Source organism: Trichosurus vulpecula, chromosome 3, assembly GCF_011100635.1.
Source record: "Trichosurus vulpecula isolate mTriVul1 chromosome 3, mTriVul1.pri, whole genome shotgun sequence".
NCBI lineage: Eukaryota > Metazoa > Chordata > Mammalia > Diprotodontia > Phalangeridae > Trichosurus > Trichosurus vulpecula.
Genome location: NC_050575.1, coordinates 86,899,731 through 86,912,041, shown reverse-complemented (window position 1 = coordinate 86,912,041; position 12,311 = coordinate 86,899,731). Strand labels below are relative to the sequence as shown.

The window sequence follows — 12,311 nt, the reverse complement described above, 5'->3', positions numbered from 1 at the left end:
GCAACAATCTAAGTCCAAGTTGCAACAGGATAACCACAGAACCAGGGATCTGCCTCATCTTTATCTGTGATTGGCTGTCTTCAGAATTATCTCACCCTATGAAAAAGAATGCTATAGAAACACTAAGAAAGAGTACTGCTCCCAAGTTCTTTTTTCCATTTTTCAGTCCTGTTCCGCAGCAATCTGTTTCTCCAAACACAGGTTTGGCAGACATTATGTTCTTCAACCCCTACCAAGGGGATGTTGAGCTGAGACTGTTGAGGGAGAAAAACCCAGGAATTCAGGAATTGCAAAACTAAAGTTCCCAGGACTGGAGTTCCCAGTTGAAGGGGAGTGCCCCTCAAGGACCTGAGTACTGGAGAGGGTCGGGGCCATCTGGAATGAATTCAAGATCTCAAGCATTCTTTAAGTCAAGGAGGCAAAGATTTATTACGCTTTACAGTGGGCAACAGTTCTTAAGGAACCTGCAACCTTAGAGGGGTGCAGGAAAGTTTTTATACAGAGATTCAGGGGTGAAACATGTCAATTAGGTGTTTTGGGGTGGGATTACGGAGTGGTTAAGGGGTGGTCAGTTCTTAAAGGAACATGCACTTTTTGTATCTACTGCAGCAGGCATATTACCCAGAATTCACTGGGAAACAGCCCAAGGTGGAGCTACTAGGAAGACTTGTTGGGAATATCTAGGTGGCTTTCATCAAATGTCTTGTTAGACAAAATAAATGTAAGAGAGTATACATTTGACTATATCTAGGATACATATCAGTAAGGTCAGTAAGTAGTGAATATTGTTATGATCCAGTGCACAGCCAATTATCAGTACACAGGGAGTAGATAGGCACAGCTGCCTACAGCATCTGGAGGAGTGATAAGTATTTTGCTAGGGCATGCTGCCCTGCTTTGCTAGAGAGAAATTGCTAGGGCCAATGCTTTGAAGCTAGGGAGAGATGTGATTTTGGAATTGGGGTTCAGGCACAGGCACCCAAGCAGAGGCTAAGGAGAAATGTGATGATAGAATTAGGGTCCAAGCACAAGTATCCAAGCACCCCATCAAGACCACCCATAGAAAGTACATTCCATTCCTTTCAGAGTCCAATGAGTGCAAGAGGCTGCCAGAATTTGACTCATAAACTTACCCCATCTCTTCCTCTCCCAATCCCTGTGATGATAAATCTGCACAATCGAAGTGTAAGCTGCTCTAACCCCAACTTCCCTTTCCTTCATCTATATCCATCTTGATCTAACTCTTTACATGTCCCACTCTAGCGCCTTCTACTGTACCCTCTGAAAATCCTTTTCCATGGTTAAACTTTCCTTCATTTCAGACATCTTGCTCTTAGGTTCCTTCCATCTAGACATCTACTTCCAGGGACTCAGCTATGCTGATGATAATAGTGCATCACTATCTGCTGTCTCCAGAACTGGCTATACTTTCTCTCATGCTACTAGACATACTGATCCTTCAAGGGAAGTTGGAATATTCCTTGCTCCCCAAAGCCACTTCCACTCTACTGCTAGCAACTTCACTATGGAACCTCTCCTTTGAGGTTTGCCATTCTAGTTTGTCACCCAATCAGCATGTTAGTAGCAATTATCTACTGGTCCACAAGACATCTCCCTCCTTCAAGGACTTCAATGCTTAGTTCAGTTTTCTTCTCCACCTCAACTCTGCTGACATTATGTTGATGCTCCCTTCAAACAATCTGACCTTCTGATTCCACAATGTTCTCAACTCTCAAGAATACTTCTTCACTTCACGCAGGCTGCACATATACAGGGAAGGACATTCATTTGATCTCCCCATTACTCGCAATCATTTCACTCAAATCAGAAACTTTCAAAGTCTTTTGTCAGTTCATAATCTCCTCTCTTCCCATCTCTCCCTGTACCCTAATCCTCCAGAGTCTATTCTTCATTCTCAATGGGACCTAAAATTCCTCCATTCTTCAGTATTTTCCCAAGCTTATCTACCTTTCACTGACCTCACTTTTTACCTTTTCAAATTCTACAAGGCCCTCTAGTCTTGAATCCCTTGCTACTCCCCTGCCCTATGTCCAACCCCAACACTTAATTATACCTCTTAAGCTCCTACTTACTTGAGGGGGAACAGAGCTTGAGGAAATCATATAACTGAGTCAAATGGGTCCTCTAGACAATGGTTTATCTAATCTTAACTGGACTCTGACCTTAGCATGAATGACAATCCTTTTATTTTTCTTTAATCAATTCTCTAAGCCACTCTGCACTGAGGTCATTCCAAACCTACCAGTCTCTCCTAAAACCTCCCATACTGTCCTCTTCCTCTCAGAAGAGGATTCTGCTTCATACTTTACCAAGAAATAGAGACATTCTTGGTGCGGTCTTGTTTCTCCCGGTGTTTACATCTCAAAAACCCTTGCTATCATCCCTCATTCCCTCCTCCTTTATTTCAATCTCTGATCAACAGGGGACCCTTCTCCCAGCCAAGGCCAATGCCTTACCCTTGATGCCATTTCTTCCCTTGTCCAGTCCAGAGTCTCAGGTTTCTGAATGTGCAACAACCAAAAATTCAAAATCAAACCTGTAATGAATCCAAGGTGTTTCTGGCAGCTTGCCCTGTGTTGTAACTTCACTGGAGCCTAGGTTCTGAATAGGAAGCATGCACACTTTGCACTGTGCATGCCCTCAGGCCAAGCAAGGCCAACCAGAAAGGCTGGAAAGGGATAGAGTAGATGGGCTCGTGTTATCTCTGCCCACCACCCACCTCTCTGGCTAATAAACTTCAATCTTTTATCTACTGGTTTCTTCTCTGCTGCCTACAAAAACATCCAAATCTCCTTAATCGATCCCCCAAACTCTCAAGACTCTACATCTGTACAAGATATTGTTCTATATCTCTCTCACCAAAACTTGTAGAAAGAAAAGTTGCATATACTCATTGTTCCACTTCTCTTTTCAGATACTTATCTAGCCCAAACCTCTCTCCTGACCTCCAGTCTCACATCTCCAACTGCCTATTGGACATCTCAAACTGGATGTCTCATAGGTGACACCTTAAACTCAAAATGTCCCAAACTGAACTCATTACATTTTCCCCAAACTCTTCCCTCTTAACTTCCCTATTATTGTCCAGAGCACCACCATCCTCCCAGTCACCCAGGCTTGAAATCTCGATGTCATTCTTAGATTTCATCACTCTGTCATTCACCTCCATAGAACCAATCTGTAGCCAAGTCCCGTTGATTCTGCCTTTGCCAACATCTCTCCTATATGCACCTCTTCCCTCCTCTGACACTGCCACCACCATAGTGCATCATCTCATACCTGGAATACTGCAATAGCCTCTGGTTGGTCTTCTTGCTTCAAGTCTCTCCACACTCTAGTCTATCATTCACTTAGCTTTCAAAGTGAGCTTCCTAAAGAACAGGATATTCTTGCACCTTACTCCCTCCTCCCCCCACACTCCCAATACTCTGAAATCCAATGACACTGGCCTCCTTCCTGTTCCTTACACAAGACAACCCATCTCCCAATTCCATGTATTTTCACTGGCTGTCCCCCATGCCTAGAATGGTTTCACTCCTATCTCCAGCTCCTTACTTCCTTCAAGTCTCAGCTAAAGTCCCTCCTGAAAGAAGAATTTCTCTAACCCCACGCCCCCATTCTAGTGACTTCCCTCTGTAATTATCTTCAGTCTATCCTGTTTATATTTGGTTTGTATTACACTGTGAGCTCCTTGAGAGTAGGGATTATTTTATTATTCTTTGTATCCCCAGAGCTTAGCACAGGGCCCATAGTAGGCACTTAAATGCTCACTGCCACTCATAATCTCAAACCTTTGCAATCTAGTGTCTAACCTAATCATTCAACTGAAGCCATTCTTTCAAAGTTATCACCTCTAAAGTTATTTTTTTAAACGTCAGATCTGATGGCTTCTTCTCAATCTTCACGCTTCTAGACCTCTCAGCAGCATGACACTGCTGATCACCCTACTCTCCTCCTTTCTGCACTGATTCTCCTTCTACCTGTCTGACCAATCCTTATTAGTGTCCTTTGCTGGTTTATGTTCCATACTGGGACCTTCTAACTCTATGGCTTTGTGTTAGGCCCTCTTCTAGTTTCTTAATTTGACGACCCCACCAGCTCCCATAGATTTAATTATTATTTGTACACAGATGGCTCTCAGATCCATATATTCAGCCCCAGTATCTTCTGAATTCCAACTATACATCTCCAACTCCGTAATGGACATTTCAGACTAAATGTTTCATGGGCATCTCAAACTCAACATGTTCATAACTGAACTGTTTCATTATCTTTTCGCCAAAATTTGCCCTCCCCCCACTCCTGATTTTCCCTCAACAGAAATAGGCAAGGTACCACCACCTTTCCAATCACTTGGTTTTTCAATCTTGACTTTGTTCCTGATCCACCATTCTCCCTCACCTCACATATCCAATCAGTTGCCAAGTCTTTTCTTTACTTCCACAGTATCAGTGTCCTTCTCTCTGCTCACAACACAACCTAGTGTAGACCCTCTCACAGACAACTGCAAGAGGCTCCTAATTGGTCTCTCTGCCTCACAACTCTTCCCTGTCATCCTTCTACACTACTTCCAAATCAATTTTCCTAAAGTGCAGGTCTAACCATATTACTTCCCTACTTAACAAACTTCAATGGCTCCCCACTGCCCTTAGGATATAAGCTCATCTGTTTAGATTTTAAAGTCCTTTACAATCTGGCCGCAATCTACTTGCCAACCTTATTATCTATTACTCCCTCCTTCTCATACTTGTTGGTCCAGCCAAGCTGGCATTCTTGCTTTTCCTCGCACAAGACACTCATTTCCTGTCTTCTACCAACTGTCCCCCATTCCCAAAATGCATTCTCACTTCACCCCTCTCAGAATCCTTTAATTCCTTTAAAATTCTGCTCAAACAGCACTTTCTACATGACGCCTTTCCTGATCCACCCAACTGCTCATGTCTTGTCTTCTAAAAATATAACTTATATTCAGTTTGTATATATATGCCATCTCTCCAGGTGAAAATGTAAGCTCCTTGAAGATAAGGACTGTTTCATTTTTATTACTGTAACCTCATCACCTAACGCAATGTTTGGTACATAAATATTTTCTTTGGTATAAGGGAGGTGGAGAGGATGTTGATTAGGAATATTGGAGAAAAGGCTTATTTTTTTCAGCAAGGCAATTGGGATTAAGTGACTTGCCCAAGGTCACACAGCTAGCATACGTGTCAAGTGTCTGAGGCCGGATTTGAACTCAGGTCCTCCTGACTCCAGGGCCAGAGCTCTACTCACTGTGCCACCTAGCTGCCCCAAAGGCTTATTTTTTTAAATTTCAAGGCACCAACCCTTAAAATAGTTGAACTGTAGTTTCTGACAAAAATGTTTAAGGAATGGAATTCCAAAAATACATGTCAAAGAAGACATCACTTTTAAAATACTAAAATAGATTTAATTCAACAGTTCATGCAAGTTAATAATAAGAATAGCTAGCATTTCGAGTGGAAGCTATTATCATATTAGACATTACTTGCACTGATTATTTTAAAAACGGATCCTTACTAGATGATTCCACCTCAAAATTTTATTTACCAAAGGAACAAAAACAACAAGCAAGGACTGCTTCAGATCAAGATAGTCAGATGAAGAAGGCAAGAATACATATTAGAGAGAATGTGAAATGTATATAAGAGCAAAGCAGGATCATTTTTAGGTCTCAATAAATCTCAAAGAAATCGTATTAGCATTTCCTTAAGGATATATTATCTATACATCTCTCCTACATCTTAAGGTATAAAACCTTAGAAAAACCTAAGAAACCTTAAAAAAAAACCCTAGAAAACTTAAGGTAAAAAATTATATTCCGGCATTTTCTAGGAGATGATTCTAGATGTTACGTGTGAAAAAAAGTCCAGGGAAAAACAGCATACGTTAGATTCTCAATTTAGTCTTAAAGGCTAGAGGTTTGCTTCTGATTTACACATGTTACAAATACCCAAGAGCAATACTTGTGCATACTCACAAGAGATAGCAGCAAACAGCACAGGTTATCAGCATGGTAATGATAACACTAAAAGAGAAAGAAACAAAATAAGTCAGCCACATGATAGACAACTGCAAGACTGAACTGTAGCACTTCTATTGCATTGGTTTTGGTCATTTCTAAACTGTCAGGAGTTAAGCCATAGGACCATGCAGCAGTGCCTATATGCTTAATACATTGCAGTATGTTGCACAGCTGAAGACAGTAGATATTTAAATATTAGTAGAAAGATATACAGGGTGGCCTCAAAATCTTAGTGCAGTTTTAACTTACTAAAATTTTAAGTTATTAAAGCTTTAAACTGCACTAAGACTTTTGGGACACTGTTCATCTCTGATCCCCGCCTGACTGGTGAACCTAAATAGGTAAGTCAAATGTTTATGATAAAGTAGGTAAACTAACTGGAAATTAAACTGTTTCTATTTGCATGAAAAAAGTTATAACGATTGTCACCTGTTAGAATAGAAATGTAAAAAATAAAATAAAAATAAAAAAACACCTGTACTCTCAAAGTCAAAACTTCTTGCCTATGTTCCATTTTCCTTTATTTATCTACACGTATCCTCAAACATAATATGTAAAACTAAATTAATCCTCTTCTATATCATTCTCCTGCCCTATCCCCCTTCCCATTTCAGAGTATTACAGAATCACAGATTCAGGGGCAAAAGGGACCTTAAAAGTAATTTAGTCCACTCCTACCCCTTCATTTTTATAGATAAGGAAAGTGAGAACCAAAGAAGTGATTTGTCCAATATCACACAAGTAGTAATAAGGAGAGCTAGGATTTATACTTGTGTCCTCTGCCTCCAAAGCTAATGCTCCTTCCATTGTTACATGCTGCCTCTATTCACGTCACCAATATTTTCAGTCATTTTTGATTCTTCCCTTTTTTCTTCATTCTTGAAATTCAGGAATCAAATTCTGTTGATTGTCTCTATGAAATGTCTTTCTACCCCAGTGCTGCTACTCCACCACCACCACAATTCAGTCAACCCTTATCACCTCAGACATAAACTACTGGGGAAGTGAGGTAGCACAATGGATAGAGTGCTGGGGCTGGAGTGAGGAGAATCCAAGTTTAAATCTTGCCCATACCTATATGATTCCCCCACTTGTCGCCAGTCTATTGAGAGACGTGTTTCATCACTCATTCTTCATACTGGTCATTATATTTCACCAGATGATGGCTTGCCTTTTGGTATTTTCATTTACATTATTAAATGTGCTGTTACGTGTTTATTATTCTTTTTGTTCAACTCATATTACTTTGAATCAATTAATACAAGTCTTCCCATATTTCTGTGAAATTTTTTATGTTTTTTTCTTATAGTTCAATGGAGTTAGAGTACCTAGGTTCAAATTCTGCCTATAATGCATATTACCTTGTGTGAACTTGGGTAAGTCATTAACCACTTTGGGATTTCGGCTTGCTCACTGTAAAAGGGCTGGACTAGATAGCTTCTGAAGTCCCTTTCCCACTCAAGATCTATGACCCTATTTTTATATGCCACAAAATTTCCAGCCATTTATCAATTGATGGGCAGCCACTTTGTTTCTTGTTTTTTGCTATCATAAAAAGTGCTACCTCTAACATTTTTATATACATGAGACCTTTCTATCTTTTATTTCTTGAGGTATATGCCCAACAGTGGGATAACTGGATTAAAGGATATATATGAGTAATTCAGTAACTTTTCTCATGTAATTCCAAATTATACAGCCTTAGAATGGACCTATTTATGACAATATCAAAGTATGATAGATCTGTCTTATCTTTAATACTATTTCTATTTCTTAAAAAAATCATCTTTGCCAATATGGAGGTATGAAGTGAAATCTCAGAGTTGCTTTCATCTGTATTTCTCTTCTTTGTATCCCAAGTGCTTAAGCACAACGCCTAGTAGGCACTTAAATGTTTGTTAACTTGCTTTGGTTGATAGTTTACAGTTCTTCACTGAAAACTATCTGTTCATTTCCTTTGATCACTTCTCTATTGGGAAAATTAATCTTTCTAAAACTCCTTTCATTTTGTTAATTCTCTGCTTAGAAATCTTCAGTGGCTTCTCACTGCCCAGAGTATAATATAAACCCTTTAGCCCAGGATATGAATCTATCATCTGCTCCTATACCACTTAATCTCCTACTTCTCCCCCAAAACGATTCTCCCCAGCCTCACTGCCCCACACAAATTCCCATTCATTATGTTCATTCCTAACTCCAAAAATTTCTTCACGCTTTCACCTCATGTAAAGTGTCCTTTCATCCAGACTCTATTTATTTAAATCTCACTATCCTTCAAGGTGCAGTTCAAATTCCATCTTTTCCAAAAGATTGTTTCAGACTATTCTGGCACACAACTCCCATAAAACTACCTGTATCACTCACTTGGACACTTCATCTCTTCCTGGATCTGTTACTTAACTGTTTCATGAATGTGTGTCTACTGTAAGCATCTGTCATCTCCCCAACTATATTGCTATAATGTAACCAGATTTACAGTCTCTTAATAAGGCTTACAAAGTACCTCCCTACTATTCTGTGAGGTAGGTCATATAAGTATCAATAATTCCTGATGGACAGGTGTTTAAGAAACTGACACTTAGAGAAGTGATGGGCCCAGAGACAGACAGGTGTTAGGTGTGGAAGCACAGATTTGAACCCAATCTTCTGACTACAGATCTTGCCCCTCTGGTTCCTTGGAGGACAAGGATCCTAGACTTATATATCATTTGTAACCTCTTCTTTAACTAGCAACGCAAATACTCATTGAATGAATGAAAAATAAGTTCTATGTGAGAAGCACATACTATCTAAAAAACTCTAAGATTTCTTACAATGATTATTCCCCCAAGAGTGTGAATAGGCAGAATTTAGAAAATTTTGAGAGGGGAGGTATGCCTCCTTTTCTCTTCTCAACTACATCCTTCATGGCTGGCACTGTGTCATACTCATTTTTCTATCTCCCCCCTACATCTTACATAGAAGAGGCTCTTCATGCAGTGGCAGAGTGGTGTAATGCAAAGAACACTAGACTTTTAAGTCAGATGAGGCAAGGGTTCAAATCTTGCCTTTGGCATTTATTACAAGAACATAAACAAGTTACTTAACCTCTCTAAACCTCAGTTTCCTCATCTGTCAAATGTGGATAATAACTGTAGCACCTACATTATAATGTTGTTCTGGAGATAAAATTAGATTATGAATGTAAAAACCATACACATCTAAGAATGCTATAGAAAATGACAATTACTATAGCTATTACTCTTTATTAAATAAATGTGTTCAATCAGATTGTGCTCTCTAAAAGGTACCTGGAGTTAACTAAATCAAGCATTGTGGGGTGGGATAGGAAAGAGATAGTAGAGATAAGGTGACATTTTCTGGGTTTGGGAAGGCCTGGGACTAGTGACATGGTAGAGGACATAAAAAAGGTAAACTCTCTTCAAAATTTTGCCAAGGGACAGAGGTGATTTCAGGAAAGAGAGAGACTTTCTTCTTCCCATTTCACACACAGCCCGGTTTCCTGCTCTCAGAACCCAGACTAGTGATATAGTTCAGCTACACTGTGGTTTAAACAGGCTTTTGTTGCTTAGCCTTAGGCCCAACAATCAACATTTATAACACTCTTTCTACAAAAAGTTTCAAACAAAAGACTTTTCCATGAACCTTTCAAATACAACCCTTTTCTGAGGTTAAGATACAAAAAATTCAAATTTAGTTTAAAAAAAAAAAGATTATACTATAAAAAGACTGCCCAGATTATCCATAGGGTTCCTGTAAACAGTGAGTTTCTTAATACATTAAGTGAATTTACTAAATTTGATTTGCACATATTTTTAAGGGACATATTTATTAGATAAAGGCATTATTATATTAATATTTCCATATTAGAGTTGGGAAAACTGAAACTTAAAAATTAGCTGGCTATGGTACGTGTTCCTTAAAGTATAAAGTGTAGAAACTCCTTTTGCCTTAACAACTACTATATACAAAGAGAATGAAGATTAGCACGGAGAATCAAAATTTGGATATGGAAAATATATCACTAAGTAGCTGGTCAAATAGCTTCATTCAGGTACAGCCGGAAAACTAAAAGGTCAATGATCTTTGTCCTTGGTAATCAACTATGCAGTCAGTAGCCTCGAGTCCTAAGGCTCAAGATATTGGGAGCCTGCTGAAGTCAACAAACACTAAGCAACTACATGCATGGCAATGCACTAAGGAGTAGATCTGTATGAAGTGGACAAATGACCAATAATCATAAATGCTTGTTTCATTAGGATCATAGGGGAGAACTATTAGAGGAAGAACTGCTGTGCAGAATGGAAAAACGTAAAGCAATGGTGTCAAACTCAAACAGAAACGGAGGTCCAAATATCATACATAAAGATCCCTGTGGACCACATATTGACTTAGAAAACTACATATTAATATTGCTTAGCATTAATACATGTATATAGACAAAATAAAAACAGTTCCTGCACTTAAGGAGTGTGTGTGTGGGGGGGGAATAATTAATTTTATTGTATTTTTATTTATTTTGTTACTTATTTCCCAATTACATTTCAATCTGGTTTTGGCTACACTCCAAAGTGGTATCCTCATCTGGTGTGCACGTTTGATACCTCGGATGTAGGTAGCAAATCAATGAATCATCAGAACGGCAGAAATTCAAGGATAAGAAATTTTAGAAAATGTAATAAGAAAAAACTCTAGAGTTCTTACATGTTAAATTTTTAATTGCTGCATTACACCCAACCCTAATATTACAAAATCCAAGTATATCCATATAATTGCAAAAGAAATTTCACATTTTCAAATGCTACCAGAAAATTTACTTTGTAAACTTTTAAGATACATATATTTTAAACTAAATACTCATAAATACGTACTTATGTTAAGTGGTAAGAACGATTCTGAGAGAAGCTGCAGATGAAGTAAGTATTTTAGGTTTTTAATACTTTTCAGTAGTAAACTTAATGCAATCCAATGAGCATTTATTAAGCATCTACCTATCATATACAAGAGGCTGGGGATAAAAAGACAATGAAAAACATTTCCTGTACTCAAGAATTGGGGAGAAGGGGGAGAGTAATTCATTTAACAAATGTTTATTTAATAACTACCAACTTTCACAACAGCCTTGGACCAAATGAATATTTTCAAGATATCAAGTACTAAGTGATACTTCAGACAAAGGGTGAGTTATAGTCTTAAGTTACAAACCACATGACCCTGAGCTTACAAGAAGTGACTAAAGAGCAAAAAGGATCCAGAGAGTGTCTTGAAGTAGGCTTTAAAACAAGATCAACTATAAAACATGCTGACGTAATAAAAAAAAACCTACACTGAGAATACAGAAGTCAGTATAACAGACAGAAATCTGCTTTGAGAGTGCAAGGGCACTAGGATTCAACCCAGGGCTGCAATCAACTTCCTAAGATGTGTAATCTTGGGTTATATGGCTTCCATTTGTCAGGGCCTCAGTTTCCTTATCTGTAAAAAGAAAGAATGGGACCCAGATCTATCAATCAGGATGCATTTATTAAGTGCCTACTAAGTGTCAGGCACAGAGCTAGGCTCTGGGAAAGAAAGTCTTGGCTTTCTTGGAGTTTCCATTCTAATGGAAAAGGCACTATGCACAAATATAGGTGCACATATTTACAGATGCATATGATGAGCTGCTAGGTGGCAGGGTGGCTAGGGACTGGGTCAGGAAGTCAGGAAGTCTTCCTGGAGTCAGGAAGACCTGAGTTCAAGTCCAGCCTCAGACATTTACTAGCTGTGTAACCCTGGGCAAGTCATTTAACTGCTGTTTGCCTCAGTTTCCTCATCTGTAAAATAAGAATAATAATAAAATACCTACCCCTCCCCCAGGGTTGTTGTGAGGATCAAATGAGATAATTAAAGTGCTTAGCACAGTGCCTGGCACATGGTAAGTACTATATAAATAATCAGTTATGAAGATAATGATTATTCAACATATATACAAGGTGACTTTGGGAGGAAGGGCACATGTAGCTGGGCCAATTAAGAAAGGCTGAATAGAAAGCCTCTTCCAACTCTAAAACTAACTTTATCTAGTGCCCTTAACTAATTACAAGGGCCATGTTTCAAAGAAGGAATTTTACCCTTCAATAGTTAAAGGTCATAGGATGACTTCAAAAGAACACCTTGAAGCCACTGATCTTAACTTCCTATCACCCAACACTGGAAAACCTGGATTGCAAGCGGACCCTTAGACACTTCCCAGCCCGTAGATACT

The 12,311-nt window shown here is 38.9% G+C and overlaps 1 protein-coding gene across 1 annotated transcript in view; it reads right to left on the bottom strand.

Moving 5' to 3' along the window:
• Window positions 1-12,311, bottom strand: part of ATP6V0E1 (ATPase H+ transporting V0 subunit e1) — a 46,069-nt gene that overhangs the window by 32,805 nt on the left and 953 nt on the right. The window contains exon 2 of the mRNA XM_036752977.1: window positions 6,023-6,070. Coding sequence (XP_036608872.1) covers window positions 6,023-6,070 — 48 coding nt within the window. The remainder of the gene's footprint in view (window positions 1-6,022; window positions 6,071-12,311) is intronic.